This window comes from Crinia signifera, chromosome 1, assembly GCF_055691185.1.
Source record: "Crinia signifera chromosome 1, ASM5569118v1, whole genome shotgun sequence".
Taxonomy (NCBI): domain Eukaryota; kingdom Metazoa; phylum Chordata; class Amphibia; order Anura; family Myobatrachidae; genus Crinia; species Crinia signifera.
The window spans coordinates 322,615,339-322,639,001 of NC_139217.1; the positions used below are offsets into that span (position 1 = coordinate 322,615,339).

Genomic DNA, 23,663 nt, shown 5'->3' on the forward strand with positions numbered 1-23,663 from the left:
TGTATGGGCCTTTAGATTTAGGTGTGCGCACCACATCATTCGATGGTCAGTGACCATCGGATGATGTGGTTGTCGCCCCATAGGCTGCAAATTGATGTTTATGCAAAACTTCCATTCGCAAGGGTTGTATGTGAACGGCGGGCTAAAAAGACAAGCAGCATTGCTAACTTCGCAGCGCTGCATGTCAATCAGAATAACCCCCTATGTATGTTGCTGCATGTGTTGCTGGGGGTCGCATAAAACAGTATTTTAAACTCAGCTGCACTTTTATTGGAATGCTAACATAGATTGTATATGTGTAGTGTTATCTTTCTCATGCAATAACTGTGCACGAGTAACAGCATTACACATTCAACATACAATCCTGTCCCTGATAAGTTTGCATGTTAATTAGTATTTACTCTTGATCCTAAACCTCTGAATAGGCAAATATGTCAGCCTTTCAACAGCCTCAGCAGCACTCATCTAGGTTGATCATTGTATTTGGCTGTAGCTTTGTGGATTTGCCGGGTGCGGTACAGGGGTCAGACAGTCAGGATCCCAACAGTCAGTAGACCGACGTTGGGATCCCGACTGCCCGGAGTCAGACAGCTTAGTGAGCGCAACTAAGCCCCTGCGCTCACTACGCAAGCCACCTATTCTATTCTCCCTCTATGGGGGTCGTGGACCCCCATGAGGGAAAATAGCCGGTGGCCATCGGGAACCCGGCTGTCTATGTTTTGACAGTCAGGATCCCGACGTCGGGTAAATGCCTGTCGGGATCCCGACTGTCGTGACCCCATCCGGCACCCGGATTTTCCTGAGAGTCCTGCACAGCATTATGCCGTGTAATTCTTTCTTGAACATGAGCCATAAGTCCACCAACAGATCTATGTGTTAGAGAATTTGTGACATCACAGTTAGACTTCTAAAACCATTTAAGTGGTCTGTGTGCAAATCAGCACAGGACTCTGGAGTGCTGCAGAAGTGTGTCTTTACTCACTGCAATCATACGGAATTGTGGCTGCAGAAGCACTTCCTGCATGACAAAGAGCATGGCATTGATGCAACATCCGCTATCCACATACAGCATACATTTAAAGTGATTTTGGTTTACATGACTAAAGACTTCCATCTATAAAACCACATTGACCATAACCCTTCCCATATTTAGAACAATCATATACAAATTTTTTACGGAGGCAATCTAATCTGCAACACTGTATTCATCAGTCACCTGTAATCATGGCACAGCTCACCTGCATCACTATTTCTTGTCTTACAGCTACACTTGCTAATCTTTAAGTCAATGCTCCCCCCACCCGTTGTGCATCTAGTAAGGACTTGGGTCTTTGTAGACAATCCACCAGCCAAGGCCACATTCTACTTTCATTTGAGTTCCAATACATCAAAAGAACTTTTTGAATTGTTTTGAAAGCTTGTGTGAAATTCGACAGTACATTACTTACTTACTTACTGTACATTCATAATTCCTTGGAAACAATATGAATAATGCTCTATATTTACAATTTATAATCATTGTAGCAAAGCATAGATGAAGTTCGCCGTCGAGTGAGCATCTCTTCAACAAATCCTTATGTTTCAAGAATGGACCCAGGTGAAGGTGGTAAGTTAAAATTAGGTTCTAATTAAAATATATGACTGTACAAAAAAATCGTCAGTTGTATAGAGTGTGTGGTATAGTATTCGAGAGCATTCACAGCCATATTTGGAATAAGGACAGTTTGTTGTTTATACAATGGAGTTTTAATAATAATTTTGCAATAAAAGTACAGACGTGCTTCCATTTGCAAATAATATGCAGTAACAGTAAATGTGCAAATGTGCAGAATCAGCATATTATTGCAGAAAGTCTGCACTCTTCATGGAACACACTGATCTGCTCATGTGTTTGTTAGGTCAACAGTAAATAGGAAAACCACTATTGGTCGAGAGGCAAAACATCAACATGGTCAAAAGGTCGACATGCACAAAGTTGTGATTAACAAAAGGTTGGCATGGCGATGGTTGACAGATGAAAAGGTTGACATGAATGTAAAAAAAAAAAATTATTCAGATAACTTGTTCATAATTTACAATCCATGTTGACTACAATTGAGAACTGTAAAGTGTGTCGAATGAAGCAAGCCATTTGAAGGTACGTATTACACTGTCTAATAGGAAGTGCATGTCGACAGATGAAAACTCATGTCGACCTTTTCATGTGTCAACCTTTTGTCTATAGGGTCTGTCCAAAAGTAATCACTGATATTTTCATGCCATGCATGTAGGCGCTGTAAGGCAGGGTGGGTGCAGAGGTATCTCAGCTACATATTCATGTTGACGGCAGTTGCCTGTATGTAAACAAAGCGTTCTTTTTTACCTCTGTCGAGGTTCAAGATGGAGCATCAGAGAATGTTATGCAATCACGTTTTGTGCTAAACTCTGGAAATCAGGTACCAAGGCGCTTGCCATGTTTCAAAAATGCCTTGTAAAAGGCGCAAATTTACCACTGGTTTAACTTGTTTGAGAAGGTCAAGGAAGACGTTATGAGCAAAATGTGAACAAAGTGAACAATGTTTAAATTCTTTGAGAAGAGCAGACAAGCCGAAATGAGTAAATGTGAACAAAGTGAACAATGTTTTGAACACAAACTGTCATTTAAGCCTTGGAATGGTAGCAGAAAGGATCAAGAGATTGTGCAAAGTGAGTAAGATTTTTGAGAAAGTGAGAACAGATGATGAAACTTGGATCTTTGAGTATGATCCAGAGGCCAAGTGCAGAGTGGCACATACCATCGCCGCCTTGCCCAAAAAGGGCCGAATGAGGGAATCAAATACCAAATCGATTTTTTTGACTCGAAGGGTGTGGTCAACAAGGAATTTCTACCTACAGTAGGAGCAAGTTTCCTCTTTGCTCCTTTGGTCATGGCTAGCCATGGCTATTCTATTGTTCTCAGCTGCAATACAATACGTATTGCAGCTGAGAACAATAGAATAGCCATGGCTAGCCATGGCCAAAGGAGCAAAGATGAAACTTGCTCCTACTGTACCTATAAAGGGAATCACCTGACTCAAGCTAGCAGTGTCAGAACCCACTTCACAGGTGGCTACTTTGAAGGGTTTTAGAACCTTGCACAAGATAGAAAGTATTATCCACTGCACTATGCTAAGGTACATTCCCTCCATGTGCTGAAGCATATAAAGGGTGGCGTTCCACCTTATTACCACCTCTTGCTTCAGTTGATGACAGGGAAAATTTTAGGGTTCTTGCAGGTGCTTATAGAGAGCGAGAAAGGAAAAGACTCTTCTTTCCTTTCTCGCTCTCTATATGCTTATACTGGACTCAGGGGAGTACCACCAACCTTAAAATATTTTTCCCACACTTGGGATCATACTGCTAAGATAGTTGGTATCAGGCTTCTCAGGCCGAATCCCACCACATAGTGGAGAAGGCCTCACTTGACCTCCCCCACTGGTGGCAGGCTATCACCTTGTGCGGAATCCAAAAACTCAATTTTCCTGCATTGTTGCTGAAAATATCCCAAAAATGTTTGGGAGACAGAGAGCCACAGACAGCATCTCCTGCATGCCCCCTGTCATATAAAAAAAAAACCTGTACCACCAAGTTAATAATTTGAGCAAAAGGGTTGATGATTTGGAATTCACCCAGCTTTAATGCTTTCACAATATTTGTTGCATTATCAGAAATCACAAAACCTGAGTCCACTATAGTCCAAGTTGTTATAGCCATGTCGCTATAACAACCCTTAGTTTTTCCAAGCGGTTGTCAGCAGTAAGCCTCTTAGTGAAGCCAGTAATAAACAGAGTAGCCTGCCTCTGAATGAGTTGGTGTTCTTTATTAGATATTGTATCTTCTGCCGAAGGCAATACACCCACCCAGTCATGTAGTCTTTAGATTGGCCACTACTGCTTGTCCACATATCTGTGGTTAAGTGGACAATGTATACAATAGCATTTTGTAAGCCAATACAACGTCCTGTTCAGCCAAGGAATGTTTTTTTTTTTTAAATCGAGATGGAATTTGGTACCAGAGACATAGGACCTCTATTAAATGTGTAAACCCACTGAATTAATGGTGGATATTGGACACAGATTTAATACTAGCATAGCAATCATGGCATCTGTGATCCGCTGTGTGACTGGGTGAGTACTGTCATACTGTACTCACCCAATCATACCCAGTCTTACTACTAGTAGTATTCTGGGTCCACATCTGGGATGAAGTTCCACCCCCTGCAGCAGCAGGCCTACCACTCAAGGATTCCTCTAAAGGAATCCTGAAAAGGGGAGGAGTCACTTAACATTAACAAGTTGGTCACAGGACTTTACTCTTATCATACTGAGGATATTGTGGATGAAGGTGTTGTTGGTGGAGATTGCATATGCTGGGATCTAGTGAGAGAAGGGAGCTAGCTGATATTGGACTGGTTGTTGATGTTTTTTAGCACCAGTTTCTGATCTTATCAGATACTTGTCATAAGTTTTCTGCAGATTACTTAAAAATGTAGAGGTCCTTAGATGCTCTAACTTCATACTTGCCTACTTTTGAAAATTAGTTTCAGGGAGATTATAGTTGGTAATAGAATTTTGCACAGTGCCCCATTGAGGGGGCATGTCATGCTCCACCCAAAGGGTGTGTCTAGTTCCATATATGGAGAGATTGTTAAAAGCAATTGTGAACATGGCACCTAGAAGCGTGGGTGTGTACTGCTAAATCTGAGAGGAATCTTTTAAAATGACTTATATCCAAATGTAGATGAATCCCAAAGCTGATGATTCTGTGTAACTGTATTTGTCTCTCATTCCTTTTTTCCCCAAAAATGTAACAGTGTAATGTGGGCTAGGTGAAATGAGGGAGATTGCTAGACTAATGAGGGAGAGAGGGAGATTGCTGCTATTTCAGGGAGTCTCCTGCAGAATGCAGGAGGGTAGGCAACTATGTCTAACTTACTGTGGAGTCACAGTACTTGTATACACAGTGTAGTATGTCCTGCAGAGTTACAGTACTTTTATGAACATTGGGGTACAACCTGCAGAATCACAGTACATGTATGCACAGTGGGATGTGGCCTACAGAGTCACAGTACTTGTATGCACACTGGGGGTATAGCCTGCAAGTCCCAGTATTTGTATGCACAGGGGGGTACAGCAGAATAAATATTTTACATTTTAAAAAAGTGTTTATTTTACTTGCGTTTACTTGTATGCACAGGCTGTATGCACAGTACAGCCTACAGAGTTACAGTACTTGTGTGCACAAGAATCTAGAAGAACAAAATATAGCGCTCCATAGTGCAAGTATCCATGTAAAACTATTTTATTTGGTCACATGCACACAAAGAGAATTGGGATAACGTACCGCAACACTCGGCTCAAATCACCGCAATCAAATCAGCTTGTTTATAGTGCAAGGCGCTTTTTACCGTTGGAGCCAGTTACACTCTCTCCTAGTCACCTCCGTCGGTACTCTCAATGGTAACGATAGGCCACCCTCCTTACGTGTTTCATCACACCGGACTTCGTCAGAATCCAGATTGTCTAAAATGAGAGCCCAACATTTCCATATCGACCATTTGCTTGTGTTAACCTTTTGTCAATGTTGACCTTTTTTCATATGTTGACCTATTGCCTGCCAACCAATAGTAGACAACCTATTGACTGTCAACCTAAACAATGAATACATTATGAGCATCTTCTTGTATTGTTGTATAATGTGTATGTGTATATATATATATATATATATATATATATATATATATATATTTACAAACTCTACATGCTATACATTTAACATGCATTTTTATTGTCATATAATTAATGATTACTTCATAATAATAATAAAAAGACACTGCATAAAACAATGGACCTGATAGCTTGTCATTGGCTTCATTTAAACTGAGCTCACTGTTAGGAAATTATTTCCATAAAGGGATAATAGTCATGCAGAATATGTTGTAGATGTGAATACAGTCATTGTCTTTAGTCTACATGCCATAAATTATTCTCACAGTCATTATAATGTAATAATGTATTACGTATATTTTTTCTTAGTAGAATGTTAAATGTATAAATGTGAGTAACAGAATTTGGTAAAACAAACAAATTAAAAACCTAATTTAAATACAGTATATTTTTTAATCTCTCACTTCAAACATGTCTACTACAATTACATGTAAACAAGCGTATTTTCATATATGAGACTTCCTTGTAAACACATGTTTTTAAGAAAGGTATAATACATATTCTTTATATCCGCAGCTTCAAATGCATCACTGTTGTCTATGCCAATGGACACGGACGTATATCGTGGGATATATGAAGACCCTGATGAGTTAAGGGCGCAAACCCTCAAAATAAAGCGAGAGCAGCTTTCTCTAATAGAGGGGGAACTGGGCTCTGGTAACTTCGGGACTGTGAAAAAGGGAATATTGACAATGACCAAGTAGGTACATAAGATAAAGTATAGTCAATTACATGTGATTTGCATTGCTTGTTTATTCAGTAAATATAGGGAACAACAAATACATTACATATATGATGCAAATGAATTTTTCTCACAAGCTGTTATATGAACAAGGCAATAATATAAGTTGGTGTCAACCTTTTCCAAATATTTACTGCTTACACTTGCTGACCAGCCAGTAGATGGTACCTGATGGTCTGGGAACTAGTGTGTAAATAATTAAATAAATAACATCTATACATAGTTAGGGTACAATCTGTGTATACCACAATAGAGTGTATTCTTGACTGCAGCCTTGGCATATCATTGCACAGTCGCTGTGTGCAAAGAAGCAGCGGCTGTGTCCTGTGCGTCCTTTGACCAGTGCCCTCTATTTAGCTGCCATTCTTACCAAATCTTGATTTCATGTGAGATAGGGCTTTTTATCCTCTCCATTTATAGCAAAGAGAGGGGTTGTCCTCAATTGGTCAACCTCAATGAGAACGCTCTGTGCACCCAGGGCCGCCGAGAGGGGGGTACTAATTACCCAGCCTGGTCTTGCTGAAGGGGCCCAGGTCCGACCCCCCCCCCCCTTCCCCAGCCATCCCTCCGGGCAGCAGCAGCACACACCTACTGCACGCTGAGCCTGCTGTCAGGCGTGTGCTGCTGCTGCAGAGGGGGAGGGGCCGAAAATAACAAACCCCCCCCCCCCCTTGACTTTAGAGTGTTTTTTTACCCCCTCTAAACATTTTCACACCTCCCGCAATTAGGCCACGCCCTAAAATTTTACCGGGCCCGGTATACCTCTCGGTGGCCCTGTGTACACCAAGGCTATAAATAAATGATCTTTATCCTGCCTATTTAGAATAGTATTCTCCAGGCTCAATACTATGTTAGTGCTGTTAGTACTGATTTTTAATTCTTTGTATCACTGCTATGTGCATGCTCAATGACTTAATGCTTCTGGTTACCTGTTTGAATTTGCCTCTGACCACCTGGTGCAGTATGACCCCCTAACTCTCAAATGAACAATTTTTGAAAACATTCCAAATGGCCTCAAAGGGTGTGAATAATTATTATCTACTGTTAGCTATTTATCTACTGACCATAAAAATGTATCCATTGGTTGTGTAACCAAAACATCCCACCATCACTTGACCTGTTAAAGGAAAAGTTTTTTTCTTTTCGAACCATATGGATTGGTTGGGGGAATCTATCCAGAAGGAGGAACACAAATTATAGAATTTGACGGCCCATCTAGTCTGCCCCTTTTATGTGGGAAACTTTCATTTTGACTCTTCCATTCTCTACCAAGGAGATTCTACGAGCATTAGTTTACATTTTTGTATATTTTGTTGTGTTACTGGTCCCAATTCCTTGTTAGAATATTTTTTTGTCGCTCTTTGCTGCCACTATTTTTAAGCAGATATTATCTTTTTTTTATATACACTGCATTACTTGTTTAGGGTTATTTACCTTTATTCCACTAGTGTACCCATATGTTTTAGTCATGGCCTGTGTGACTTGTGTGTGTATTTTGATATTTTGATACAAAAAACAAAAAAAATTTTATAAAACAAAACTCATCACTTTGATACAAGATACACATGTGCATATTTGTGCATGTGCAGACATCCTGTGTCAATGCCTTCGGCAGTAGCTCCATCGCTGTTCCCCTGAGAAGGCAGACGCGCTGATGCCTGCGTGGGGTGGGCAGCTGACGTCACATGACATCAGAGCCTGCCCCCTTTTAGGCGTATAGCGGCTGTAATAAAAGTCAGTGACTTTTATTACTGAACGCAGGAGAAATCATTCGGCAGTGAGCATCCATCGAATGACTTCTCCTGCTTGCCGCTGTATGCAAGGGGATGTCTTAGCGAGCACATGCCCTCATATATGTTGCCAAGAGGTTGCGAGCGGCGCGGGTGGCGCGAGGGGGGTGGGTGTTTGCTGGGGTGGTGGGTGGCACTTACCCACTCACTATGTAGTGAGTGTACGCTGCCTAGCTAGTGGGTCTGAACCAGGCCCTATATGAAGACTTGGATGTAGACTTGAAATAATGATATCACTTGGTTTCAATCTGCCAACCATAGAACTTGTGTCCCCTTATAGAAGGGGTTAGTAGTCACCCTGAATTGTCAGCACACTGAATGATCACAATTCTACTATTACAGATCAAAAAGACAAGTGGCTGTTAAAATTCTTAAGAATGACAGCAGTGAGGCTTCAGAACTGCTGACAGAAGCAACAGTCATGCAGCAGCTGGATAACCCATATATAGTCCGAATGATCGGCATCTGTGAAGCAGAGAATTGGATGCTGGTAATGGAGCTTGCGGAAGTAGGACCACTGAATAAATTCTTGGCTAAGAACAGGTATAGTAAATAAACAGGATGATGACATTGTTAAAAGAATAACTTCACTGCTCCATTGTTATACTGCTATGCTCATAAAACACTAAACAATGCTTCCTTAGCAACACAGAGCAGGTAAATATGAACAACTACTGTGTTCCCATGAAAAAAACACCTACCCCGATAATAAGACCTACCCTTACTCCTGAAGAATGGTAAAAAATAAGCTCTACCCTCAAAATAAGACCTAGCCAAATCCCCATTTTTCCCAGTCCCTGTGCTACAATACAATGCTTCCAGCTCCGCCCCACGCATGAAGTGAATGTCACTGTTAAATATTTAACAGTGGCATCCGATCACAGCTGCAGCGTCTCACAGTTTTCTGTGAATGACGCTGGAGTGTGGAATTTGGGGTATGGATACATGATGATGTTGTTGAAGAAGATGACATGACCATTTTTGAATAAAGGTAGATTTTTTTGTTCACACTTACCTGATATTGAAATTGCTATCAATGTTAATGACATACCCTGAAAATAAGCCCTATCAGTTGGGAAAATTTAATAAGAAAAATACGGTAGGAATGGTCATATTCGTATTCAGTCATATTCGTATTCGGGCAGGTATTCGTATTTTAGAAATTTACTAATGTGAAATAATGTTAGTATTTCGTTAGTAGTTTTGTTACGTTAGTAACGTAATAACCTGTCGTATTCGTATTTTTACATAAATACGAAGTAATACACCATCAAAAGAATATGCCTTGAATTTTACATGACTCCAATGTAATTTTGAAAGTTGCTATCAAGTCGCATTTCAAAATACGAACGTATACTAGGAGTATTCTAGTACAAGTTGTAAAAAAATACTCCAAAAAAATACACATTAATTTGCAGGTTTGTTTCACAAAATCAGACTTTTAACATGTGTATAGTAGGCGTATTCTATTACAAGTCGTAAAAAAATACTCCAAAAATATATTTGACACGTACAACATTGAAAAATACGAATCTCAAAAATATGACACCTTTGTAAATGATGCTCCGGAATACGAATGTGTAAAATGTAATACTCCACCGATAACAGTCGTATTCAGTCCTATATAAAATCCGGATAACTCTGACACTTAATCGTATTCTTAGAAAATTTTGCCCAGTGTCTTATTATCGAGAAAAGGTGGTATGGCCCTTGGAGATCCTCTTTGTGCCTGATGCAGACGTGGACACAAACCTTTATGTGACACAAATCATCTCAAATTTGCCAATCTCTAGTAGTCAGAGATGTCCCAAACCCGGACAATGACAAGACAATTCTTACTTTTCTTACTTAGGAAGTGGCTTATTCTATGTGTTCAATCCATGTATGATTTAAGTTCAATATTTAAAATGTTTGGTGAACTACTGTATACTGCTCCAAACCACAAAACTATCACCTATAGCTTTACTTTTACATTTGGACCTCCCTACCCTTTCCCAAAAGCTTATTTCTTCAACCAGTTGTGTTATTTTTTTCTTAAGGGGATTTAATGTTAACAATTCCATAAAGTACTGGATACTGGTTACATGGGTTATTTAGTGATCTCTTTGTGTAATGTAAAAGGCACGTTTTGTTCTCTATTGGATTTTTGTTTCGAGAGTACAGTATAAGGAGAATGATAATTCATACAAAATAAGCACTTCTTATCTATAATCAGAATGTTCTATATTCGTGTCTACAACAAGACTGACACTTTATTTTATTAATATTACAGTATATTATTCCAAATCTATTGTATTATTTTTCTATCACTACATAAAGGGACGTTTCCGAAAAGAATGTGACTGAACTCGTACATCAAGTTTCCATTGGGATGAAGTACTTGGAAGAAAAGAATTTTGTCCACAGGGATTTGGCAGCCAGAAATGTTCTTTTGGTGACTCAGCATTATGCCAAAATTAGTGATTTTGGGCTCTCTAAAGCAATCGGATCTGATGAAAGTTACTATAAAGTAAGTCTGGCATGCACTACGTATTTCGATTTATATCATACTCACTGCACCTACTTTTCATATCTTCTCTCCAGGAGAAGACTGTCTCACAATGCACATATTACCCATAAGTACATTTGATTCCCAAGGATGTGGGCAGGGTCTGGGGTACTTCCCTAAAAATTGGGAGTCTCATGGATCTTTGGGAAAGTAGGTAGGTATAATCTATACATCGCTTAAGTAGGGTGGCTTGGCAAGTTCCATAACAGAGAGTGCAGGATGCCCTGTGAGATGGGACCAGCCAACACATTGACCCAGAGGCTGAACTAGAAAATGATGGGCCCAGGTGCAAAAATATGCTTTGGTCCTCTCTCCACCCAAGTTATAAAATGCTACACAGCAGAAGATGACAGGGAGAGGCAGTAGGTGCCAGGAGAGGTAGAGGGTGACAGGGAGGCAGTGAGTGACAGTGGGTGAGATGTAACAAAGCTAAAAAATGCTGTCATTACACATTTCTCATATTTATCAAGCTACAAAAATCCAAATCTTTCAGAGCTTGTACATGTTAGGCAACACCTATGGGCTTCTTTACACGAGGAAGAGGGAGAAAGGAAGTGGATGAAAGGGAGAGGGAGTGGGTTATGTATATTTATATATGGTGAGGGCACTGGACTGGATGGGAAGAGGACATTGCAAATTGAAGTTTCTGAGCTTAATGGGAAGGGGTGCAGTGAAATAGGGCTAGGAGGGAGAAGCTGACCACAACTGTGAGGGAAGATAGTGGGTAGTGGCACAGGAGTTGGACTCTGCTGTCAAGGGGGGGGGGGTGGAGAAGCTGTCCTCTGCTGCTGGGAGTGGGGAGTATGGGAGAAGTTGACCACTGTAGCAAGTTGAGGGAGCCCTTCAGAAGCTGACTGCTTTGCACGTGGGGGGTGAAGCTGGCCTCTGCTGATGGGTGGACTTCAGAAGCAGGCTGCTGCTGTGCACAGGGGTTAGAGGCTAGTCTCTGCTGTTGGAGGGAGCTTCAGAAATTGGGCACTGCTGCTGGGGGTAGGGGGAGTCTGGAGAAGCTTTTGCAAGTGGAGGGAGGGGAGGGCTGAAGAAGCTGACTGATGCACACGTGGGTTAGAAGCTGGCGGCTGCTGCTGGGGGAGGCTGGTAGAAGCTGATCGCTGTTTTGAGCAGGGGGCTCCAGAAGCTGGCCAATGCACATGGGGGAGAAGCTGATGGAGGGGGTTGGCAGGGACGAAACTAGGATTTTTGTCACCAGGAGTAAGGCAGTAATTTAATGCCACCCCCCAAAATAAACAACAAAAACAGATTATCAATTATATAGAGAAAAGGGCAACTTATTGGATGATATCGCCCTAGAGTGCCCCAAATGCCCTAAGCTTCTCTGTGTGTCCACATATACTGCACTACGTCACTGCACTACCTCCCCCTATACTCTACACTATACTACATCTCCCTATATGCTACACTACACTACATCCCCCTACACACTACACTATACTACATCCCCCTACACGGATTCGGTATGAAATCCCGACGGTCAAAATCCCGACAGGGTCTAAATTCCGAATAGGTCATAATACCGACAAGGACAAAATCACTTCATGGACAAAATCCCGACATTTAAAATCTTGACAAGGACATAATCCCGACATTTAAAATTCCGAAAGGGTCAAAATACCGACATATAGAATGTACAGGTGAAACCATCAACATGAATTATCGTTGACAGGTCGCGAGGTCGACATGGGTTTTTTCGCAGTTTTTTTACCTGAATGTCGACACAGTCGACATGGACACAGTTGAAAGTGAACCGCAGCCCCTCGCATCGCTCGCTTCGCTCGTGATGCTTCGGGCACGGTGCCTCGCTGCGCTCGGCACACTATTTTATTCTCCCACCACGCCATAGTGGATGGTAGGGCATGAAATACTGTCTGTCAGCACACGTCAGGGTCAAAAAACAGTGTAAAAACCCATGTCGACCTTGCGACCTGTCGACGCAAAATCATATTGACGGTTTCAAATGTACATGCTATATGTCGTATTTTGACCCTGTCGGGATTTTAAATGTCGTTATTTTGTCCATGTCGAAATTTTGTCCTTGTCGGTATTATGACCCATTCGGGATTTTGACCCTGTCGGGATTTTGACTGCATCCCCCCTACACATTACATTATATCCCCCTATATGCTACACTACAATACACTACATCCCCCTACACACTATACCATACTACATCTCCCTACACTCTACACTACACTACATCCCGCAATATGCTACACTACACTACATCCCCCTACACGCTACACTATACTACATCCCTTACGCACTACTCTATATCCCTCTATATGCTACACTACAATACACTACATTCCCCTACACAGTACACTATACTACAGATGGAGCGGGTCTCTTCTTTGCAGGGGATGGCGATGGCAACGCCAGACGCCATCCCCCGCCACCCGCCATCTGTATCTGCGAAAGGGGACGCACGCATCAGATGCGCGCGTCCCCTACCGGCAGCTTCCCCCGGGGTCCCTGCCACCTCCCCGCACCCCCCCCTAACCCTGTCCGTCTCCCTGAAGTGGAGATGGACAGGTTCCCTTCGTCCCGCCGCACGGAAACTGCGCGTCTCAGTCAGATGGAGAGCCGGGCTGCTGGCGGATCGCCAGTGGTGACGTTCTGGCGATTCGCCAGCAAGAGTGATCCCGGCTCCATCTGTACATCCCCCTACATGCTACACTGCACTACATCCCATACGCTACACTACATCCTCCTACACGCTACACTACATTCCCCTTTGTGCTACACTACACTACTCTACACTAAATCCCCCTACACACTATGCTACACTACATTCCCACACATCCCCATACATGCTACACTACATCACACAAACACACACCCCAGCTAGGAATAAGTTGATTTCAGCAAATGCCCTGTGCCTCATTCTGTGTAGTGAGCCAAAAAGTTTTAAAAAGGGAATTCTGAATGACCAATTAGGAGCTATGAGGTAGCACTATCTGTCAGGAGCTGGGAGATCCCCAGGCACTACTCTGTGCAGGAACATCACGGCAGTGAGAGGCGGATCTGGTGGAGCCAGACCCGGGCAGGACTGTTTACTAGGGATGGACATCGTTGCCTTTGTCATCGCCAAAAGTTCAACTGGCCATCGATAGTGTATTTCTATTCAATGGATTACCATCGATGTTTTTACATATCGATGGTCATCCATTTTCTTTGATTGATTGGCTTTATGGCCATTCAAAATATGGGGGAAGGGTGTTAGTGCTATGCTCCGTGTCTTGGCCCCTTGGGGAAAAAGCAAAAACGAAACTATTTGTTTAAGCTTGACATTGATGGTGGGAAACCATCTGGTTCTCTTCCATTTATCGGCCATAAACCATAGATGATTCCTAACATTGATGGTCAATGGCCATCCCTACTGTGTGCCAGCCTCTTCCCCTGTGTGGTTGGGCTCTGCTGGTGGGGAGGCAGAGGGAAACTCTACAGTGCACAGCTGCTGGCCCCTTCACTGCCGCCGGCCTTGGTGCAATGCCCCGACTGAATTGGTGGTAGTTCTGGCCCTACCTTGATCTCTAGCCTAAGCCTCAGGCAACAGGTGTGGTGCCAATTTACATGCAATTACATGCAGTTACATGCATTACATGTTACAATGCATAACAATCGAAGCTCATGGACCACCAGTCAATAGGCATTGTGGGCTATTTAGAATTGGCGCCATTTGCGGTGCCAGTCACAGCTCTCACATCCACTCCATTCTCCATTGAGAGCTCAAACCAGCTATAAATTAATCCATTAGTAATTGGAGGCTTTTGGAGATATAATCTATCTATTCTTTCAATTTACCTTCATCTGGAGCTACCAGTCTGAACACTAATGGTTCAAATTCACTTAGGATTACCCCGAAACATAGAATAGGATGAGCGGCCGGCAAGGGATTAAATGGCAAGGATGGCTTGTTTTCAAGCATTCCTCACCATAAAACCAGCTCACATTGAAAACACCCCATCAGTGCATGTATTAGAATTTTTGCAGTGTCTTGTGTAAGATATGGACACATGTTGGCTGTTTTTTTTAAGTGCATGTAAAATGATCTAGCGACTGATTGAATGTGAGGAATAAAGGACATTATGATCTCTGTGCCTTACAGGAACCTTGAGAATGCTCCATGTTTAAGAATTAAATGCATACTTTTCATGATCATAATACAAAATACAATCATAGTTGTAATTATTTATCTATTTATTGTTCATATGTTTTGTTTTAAAGGCAAAAACTTGTGGGCATTGGCCAATCAAGTGGTATGCCCCAGAAAGTATTAACTACTTCAAATTCTCAAGCAAAAGTGATGTGTGGAGCTTTGGTGTTCTTATGTGGGAGGCATATTCATATGGTCAAAAGCCATATAAAGTAAGTTACCCGATTTATTTGATAATTATTATTGCCATTATTATTATAATTGTCATTAATATCCTTTATTTATATTGTGCCACAAGGAATCCACAGCGCCCAATTACAGAGTGCATAAATGAATAAGAAAAGCAGTGACTTATGCTGGCCACACATCAGACCACCTTTCCTCCAACCATCCTAATAGTTGGTTGGACTGAAAATCTGGTACTGTGTGGGGGCAAATACCAATAAGCAATTTGCTCACAAACTCGAAGAATGGACAAAAACATTCAGTGAAATTGTTTAAATCAAATAGATCCAATTACAGTACATTGTCTGAGTGACAGTTGTTGTCCATTTTACAATTTGGGAAACAAATTACTTAATTACAAATTACATTTGCTCCTATTCAGTACCAGGTTTTTAGTCCATCCAACCAACTAGTTGGATGGTTGGAGGATAGTTGGTCTGATGTGTGGCCAGCATTACAGTTGAATACAGTAGAGGAGGAATACAGGGTACATAAATACAGCTGCATCAGCAGATGACACTGAATAAGTATCAGTATGGCAGAAAAACAGTAGGATTTGGTGCCATCAAAGTATAAGTAAGAGAAGGAAAAGCACATTATGGAAGAGGGGCCTGCTTGTGAGAGCTTACATTCTGAAGGCAGTATTCAATGAGGCTGATTCGCCCTGTTCTACGGTGATTTTTGTGCTATTTTCGTGCTGTAAGGCGATTTTTTGACTAAAACGGTGAATCACGCTATTCAATGACCAGATGGCGAATACATTTCAAGGTTTTTATCGCCATGATTCACCGAGTAGCAATCGCTATCTTTTTATGGTGAAGTGGAATGTGAACTTTTAAAATAAAATGTTTTGTTTTTTACATTTGGTGTAAAAAAATCAGGAATTTTATTATGAGGAGGGACATGCTATTTTTATTCATGTGCTGTAAGCACATGAATATATATTTAATTTAAAAAAATATATATATATTATTTTTTTTTACACAGAGCAGCCAGCAGGGGGCAGGGAGCCGAGCCGCTCATTAGATATTCATATTTTCACTGCACCCGATCATTACATATGCATGATCAGGTGTAGTGAATACACGGTCCCCTGTTGGCTATCCCGGGGGGCAGCCTGTGCTGCCTGGCTCCCGGAGAGCCCACCTCCCCCCACAAACGTTCTGGGGCAGGCAGGGAGACTTCCATCTCCTCAGGTTCACTGCGACATCGCCGCAGGAGTTAAAATTCGCCGGTCAGGGGCAGTGAGCCCCTGGCTCGTTGAATACTGGAGCCGGCGAGGCTCCGGAACGCGGCGGGCAGTGGCGAATGTGCAGCGAATCCTAAACAGGATTTGCTGCACATCGTCAAAATTCTCATTGAATACTGCCCTCAACGGGAGGGGCATACAGACAGGGGTGACACAGATGGGGCAGAAGTGAGCAAGTAACAGTGGGATAGGATGAGAGTTAAATAGGTCTTGAGAGCCTGTTTGAAGTTTTGTAGAGAGGAGCCTGAGTTAGAGAGCTCCAGAGGTAGATAGTAGGACGTAAAGAGTCTTGGGGGTAGGAGTTGGAGGAAGTAAACAGTAGGCAGGTGAGGCGGCTTGCATTAGCAGAGTAAAAAGGATGGGCAGGAGTGTAAATGGGAGAGAAGTGGATGAGAGCTTTGTAAATGACTAGGAGAAGTTTGTATTGGGAACTAAAAGGGATGGGGAGCCAGTGAAGGGCTTGTAGAAGAGGGGAGATGGATGTAGTGCATTTGGTGGGGAAGATGAGCCAGGCTGCTTTGAGATAAAAACGGCAGGTTTGTGAGAGATGCTAAATGTGTGGTTTGAAGGAGAGGGAGGAGTCAAAGACAACTCTCCAAGACAGGTTAAGTTTGAGAAAGAGCTAGGACAGCCAAGAAGAGATAACTGAAGTAAGGTCAGGGGACCCAAGGTAGATTTGGGTATTATTAGCATAGAGATGATATTGGAAGTCAAAAGAGCTAATGAGTTCACCATTTTTCACATGGGTGCCTATGGTGGGAACCGGCAAATGAGGCAACAACCACAAACTTGACCCCTATTGCAGTCAGCCTCATTTGCTGGTACCCAACAGAGAACTTATCACTTAAAAGAATGCCATTGTGTAGTCCAGTGGTCACCCGGCAGGTGCACTCATTATTCAGGCACATTTGAAAAGATCCATAGGTGGAGCTAATTATAGCACTTGTGATTCTGTGTGGAGACCTGCAAAACATGCACTGTTGGGGGTACTTGAGGACCAGGGTTGGGAACCACTGGTGTAGTCATTAACATAATTTAGCGTTCAAAATCAGTTCTACTAACAACTGAAAATGTAGGGGGAAATTTACTAAGATCGCCTGATCACGGCCGATTCCTGTACGATTGCGTACGACCGATATCAGCAGCGATCATCCCGAAAATACGACCTGAGAAAACAGATTATTTACTAAGCATCAGGATTGGTATTTTCCGATGGTGAAGTAATTTGAAATTCTCTGCCGAGTTTACCGGCTGCAAAATACCGATAAAAATTAAGCATTGCACGGATCCATACAATGCTTCCCTGTGTAATTAGGTCGACAGGGTTGTTAGTTCGACATGGGTTAGGTCGACAATAAAAAGGTCGACATGGGGTTTTTCACATTTTTTATCCCGAATGTCAACACTGAAATGTAGCACCGCATCACCTCGCATGGCTTGCTGCGCTCGGCATGGTTCGGGCACGGTGCCTTGCTACGCTCGGCCCACTATTTTATTCTCCCACCCCATCCTAGTGGATGGTAGGGCATGAAATACCAGTACTCAAATTATAAATGGATGGGTGTAAGAGAACAAACCAGCCATTTAATAAAAAGGGATTTCTCTTTTTTGGGGGCACACTTTTTATGTATTAGTCAAAAGATATGATATGTAGTCTACACGTCTCATAGCCACCTATTGGTGACCTAATAGAGATTACTGTATATTTTATTTTAAGAAATGAGCTCAGCCAATCAAAGAACGGCCAGTCATTTGACAGGTATTTTAAAAATCTAATACCCGACACTGCATGTTCCGTCCGGCAGCGCTGCTGAATGATATCTGTGATCATCACACCGCCCGGCCAGGTCAGCACTCGCTGGCGCCGCCAGCTAAGCGCTCAGGGACCCGCTTCCCGTCCCACTGCTCCCCCAGTAGTCTGCATGCATATGCTTGTCAGGTGGGCAGGCATATGCATACAGGTCGGTCGGACGTGATCTTATGTGCTGACCGTCCGAACTCCCTGATCCGGTCCGATGCGCACGGGACCGCGCATCGGATCGGATCAGATATCACACACCTGCGATTTTGGGCCGATTTCACCCGGTTATCGGCCCAAAGTGCCGAAATCGGATGAAATCGTCCAAAAATCGCATAGTGTATGGGGGCCTTTAAGGTGCCCATACACGTTACAATTATTGTATACTGCACATACTTTTTGTACTAGATCTCATCTCATCGCAAAACCGATATGCAATATTGTGTACAATAATTGTAACGTGTATGGGCACCTAAAGAGGCAAATTCCTTCTCAAATGGACAAAACCATGTGCACTGCAGGTGGGGCAGATGTAAAATGTGAGAGAGAATTAGATTTGGATGCATTATTTTGTTTCTGTGCAGGGAAAATACTGACTGCCGTATTTCTATGCTATATAGATCTTACTTTGAAGAAAAACCCCACCCAAACATAATTCTCTCTGCACTTGTTACATCTGCCCCACCTGCAGTGCACATGGTTTTGTCCATTTGAGAATGAATTTGCCTCTAAGAGTGAATCAGAATAAGGGCCATTATTCTTTTTTTATCAAATACATATTTTTTAAATGAAAAACCTCCATTTAATGATGCGCTGTTACGGGCCAGTCCTCTGGACTCGCCCTCCAGGCTAAAAGTTGCCAGCCAGCCCCTGCTTGACACAAAAAAAGGGCATGAAATACCGCACGTCGGCACATTTTGGCTCACAAAAAGGTACTTGTGTATTATCACGGCGCCCGATTTAATCTAAATCCGATATCGCATCCGATTTATCGGCCTATTTGCGGCCGATTTTATGCCGATTTTTTGGCCGATTTGATCTGCGATGCGATTTTGCGTCCGATTTTTGGCCGATTTTTTGCAGATTTCAGCCATTTCCTGCTGATTTGCATGTTATTCCATCCTTGCACACCCCCAGGTACTATGCGATGTGATTTTCGGGAAAATGCCCAATTGTACAATTAAATATCGCATAGCAACGCATGCCAGCAAGTGACATGCGATGCAATGTGATTCGCAATGTTAAATGCACCCCAATTAATAACGCCACCCCCACTATCAACGCCAACCTGAAGCGTGGCGAGCGCAGCGAGCCCACGAGGGGCGGCGGTACGCGTCCTCCGACCTTTTCATACCCCCACTATCCAGATCGGCGTGGAGTTGATTTTAAATAGTGTGGCGAGCCACCGAACCCGAAGCGTGGCGAGCGGCCGCGGATTACTTTACATGTATTCCACGTCCCCTCATGGGGCGCGCTGCACTCGCCACGCTTTGGGCTTGGTGGCTCGCTGCGCTCGCCACACTATCTAAAGTGAACTTCACGCCGACGTGGATAGTGGGGGTATGAAATGGTCGGAGGACGCGTACCGCCGCCGCTCGCCACGCTTCGGGTTGGCGTTGATTGTGGGGGTGCCGTTAACAATGGTGGTGCATTGAACATTGTAAGCACCCATCAGGGTGATTGCACAATTACAAATCGAATCACTTCACATGCATCGCATGGCATGCATCACATGCCACTATATTGCATGCGATGCACTACGATGGAAATCGGGGGTGTGCAAGGTGTGCAATGATGGAACAGCATGCAAATCGGTCGAAAATCGGCCGGAAATCGGATAAAAATCGGCCACAAAATCGCATCCGATTTTTCCATGCGATTTGCGGCCGATTTTCGGCCGATTTTCGGCCGATTTTCGTGGGCGCCGTGATAATACACTAGTACCCACAAAAATATATGAAAAACCCCATTTGAATGTCGACCTAACCCATGTTGACCTAATGACCATGTCGACATAGCCCATGTCGACCTAGACTCATAGCCCATGTCGGCCTAGACTCATGTCAACCTAAATGCATGTCGACCTAATGGTCTCGACCTAATGACTGACGACCATCATGCTGGTGATCCAATGACTGTATCCTCTGTGGAATATGTGTGCACTGTATAAATTACTGCTGGTAGTAATAATAATAATAATAATAATAATAATAATAACTTCTCTCAGTTTTCCATTGTGGATATTTGTAACTAATGTGTTTGTAAATGGTTCTGCTTTATCTGTCTATATATGGGTATGTGATGTATGTACTGTATTCTAGGATAACAACTGAGTTTGCTTCATCTGAAAGAATCTCAGCTGGGTCACATCCAAATTTACAATATCCTGCAGACAACCTGGAAATGTAATGTGAGAGGTGTATAACAGTGTGCTTTACAGCAGTATTTCAAACTCCAATCATATGGATCCCCTAACAGTACAGGTTTTACAGATCTCCTAACTGGTGCACAAGTCTATACGTCAAAGGCTGACACAGGAAATGATCCATTGGAGACGATAGTTTGACTTGTGACATGGGAGTAAAATATTCAAAAGGGGTCCATAAGGAATAAAGTTGGGAAAAAACTATCAGACAAAAATATAAATAAACATATGCAAGTAGGTATCTGTATGTATATGTAATAAGGTGCAAGTTTACCAGAGGTCCAGCCGATCTTAGACTTTTTTTTCAATCGGAAATGGCAGTTTTACAAAGGTAAATGATTGCTGCTTTAAAAAAATAATGCCCAAGATTGGACGACATCCTGCACCTCCAGCAAACTCGTACCGCATTACATGTGCCCCAGTATATCAGATGGAGAAAAAGAAATCAAAAACATGAAGCCAAATGTAATAGCTTTATAGGTCGGCAGCCATGCGGAATGTCGGCTGATCTCTGAGGTTTTTTTAAAGGGGCAATAATGTTTGCGCCTTTAAAAAAATCCTCTAAAGCCACTGGTGTCCTGTGTGGAGTGGAACCCATTGCCCCAGCATTGTAAGGCAGTAATGCTAAGCACTTTGCAACTAGGCTATCCTACAATCTGTATTTTTACTGTGAAATGTGCTTCCTTAGGGAATGAAAGGAGCAGAGGTGGCAAAGATGATTGAAAGCGGAAACCGATTGGAGTGCCCACCTAGGTGCCCCCCAGAAGTCTATGATCTCATTAAATTGTGCTGGACATACAAGTGAGTAGAAAACACAGAATGGTAGCAAAAAAAATATTCTTAACTGTAAATAAAAAATAAAAAAATTTATTATGAAAGCTTTTTCCTTTATTTTTATTATTTAGTCAAATATTCAGTATTTATTTTTACAGTATTGCAAGAGCCAACACTAATTCATTCAGGGGGATATTTGAATGTATAGTATGTAGCTGTGCTACTTGGATACAGAATGTAGACAAGTACATAGCAGACCACGTACTTGACAACAACATCAGTGGCGTAACTATAAGGCCGCAGCCCCCGCGGTGACGGGGAGGCGCCGGGGGTCTGCGGGCGCTATTTTTTCTCCGCCAGCTCCCCACTGCTTGTGGGTGCAGCGGGGAGCTGGCAGGGGGGGTCCGTGCGGCGCAGAGGTACCTGTATTCAGGGAGAGCCTGGAGGTCCCTGCGCCTGCGGCGCTGAGTATGATGTTTCCGCCGTCGGGGTCCCTGCAGTGAAGTGGAAATAACGCGCTATCTCCGCCGGAGATAGCGCATTATTTCCACTTCACTGCAGGGACCCCGGCAACATCATACTCAGCGCCGCAGGCGCAGGGACCTTCAGGCTCTCCCTGAATACAGGTACCTCCGCGCCGCACGGACCCCCCCTGCCAGCTCCCCAGGGGGGTCTTTTAACGGGGGGCAGCGGCAAAATTGTTCGGGGGGGGGGGGGCGGCGAAATTGTCCCGGCGGGGGGGAGCAAAAGTTTTCGTTACGCCACTGAACAACATAATCCCCGCACCACATTCATATTTACAGTTATACTGCCAAGAGTATAGAGTTGGGCATTTCTGACAGAATAATGCACAAAGCACCTTTACAATCATCAGAAAACATGATGGATGTGAGTAGTGGCTGGCATATAAATGGGTGCATTTTTGCATATAAAAGTGCTGCTCATTTCTTTTGATTACTTAATATAAATGTGTCACATTCTTTTTCTAATAGTGGCCTAATTCACCATGGATCGCTAATCAGAGAATCATAGAAGACCTGCGAAAACCGCCACCTAGACATAAAGAAAAGCCCCCCAAATACAATGCAAATATTCATCCATTCACAAAAAAAACCTAAACCTCGATCAGTTTGTTATCATCTTCCCCAGTCTAAGGTTCACACTAATCTGCTCAAGAACCAGGCTGGAAGTGGTCATCTCAGATGTCAGAGACCCCCCCCCCCCCCCCAAAAAAAAACTGGGCACACCTCTGTTTTCACAAACACTATCTAGCGCTATCTATGTGTACAGATTTTGTTTTGCTATTTTGACCAGAACCATGCACACTGTGAACCATGCTGAATTTGCCCGGTATTCTTTAAATTGCGGATGGCGGCTTCAGTTTAAAATAAACTGAAAATAAAGTATGGCACGCACAGAGCAGTTGTTTATAAATTCTGTTTACCAAAACTTTTTCCACCTTATTAAAATATTTGTCATACGATATTTTCTCTTATGTTTACAGATATGAAGATCGTCCGGCTTTTTCCAGTGTGGAGCTAAAACTACGAAACTATTACTATGACATTGCCCAGTAACCTTTCATGAGAAAAGCTCAGCAATTGGACACAGCTTCTCCATACACATATTATAAGTTGTTGTTTTTGTTTTGTTTTTTCTTTTTTAAAAGCAGAGTTATTGTATTTCCTGTTTCTTGTACAGAAAGAAAATCCTTGCAGTATGTTCTTTCACCAAAGTTTCTCTTTTACAATTTGATATTTGACAAATGATTGGTTCTACTGGCAGTGCAGGATGTTTAATGTTCAATTTGTATGAAATTATTACAGTTTAAAACAAGTTTTTACTTAAAAAATACTTATCTTGGATTATTTATATTATTAAGAGATTCTGATGGCAGAGTATTAGTAGAGCAAGGTGTTGGGGGGGGGGGGGGGGGGTGCAGAGAGATCAATTTATAACTGCTGCCTCCTGATCACTGCAGCAGCACAGCAGTGGTTATAGATAGATTGATCTGTCATCTGTGGGGTCCCAGAGCCACTACTGCTTGTCAGTGGCTTGTTGCAGCAAAGGGGTTTTTTTTCTCATTATTGCGACAAAGTGCGAGTCACATCATGCCATGCCATTGACTTAGTAAGGAGCCACAGCATGAAGACGAGTCAGCGGGCTACAGAAGGAGGGAAGCAGAGGAAACAGA

The 23,663-nt window shown here is 42.7% G+C and overlaps 1 protein-coding gene across 4 annotated transcripts in view; it reads left to right on the top strand.

Moving 5' to 3' along the window:
- Positions 1-23,334, top strand: part of SYK (spleen associated tyrosine kinase) — a 121,165-nt gene extending 97,831 nt beyond the window's left edge. For all 4 annotated transcript variants that reach the window (XM_083187654.1, XM_083187681.1, XM_083187672.1 and 1 more), the window contains 7 exons: positions 1,525-1,606; positions 6,261-6,444; positions 8,619-8,819; positions 10,596-10,785; positions 15,070-15,210; positions 21,384-21,496; positions 22,974-23,334. In XM_083187654.1, the coding sequence (XP_083043780.1) occupies positions 1,525-1,606; positions 6,261-6,444; positions 8,619-8,819; positions 10,596-10,785; positions 15,070-15,210; positions 21,384-21,496; positions 22,974-23,046 (984 nt within the window). In that variant the 3' untranslated portion in view covers positions 23,047-23,334. The remainder of the gene's footprint in view (positions 1-1,524; positions 1,607-6,260; positions 6,445-8,618; positions 8,820-10,595; positions 10,786-15,069; positions 15,211-21,383; positions 21,497-22,973) is intronic.
- The last annotated feature ends 329 nt before the right edge of the window (positions 23,335-23,663 follow it).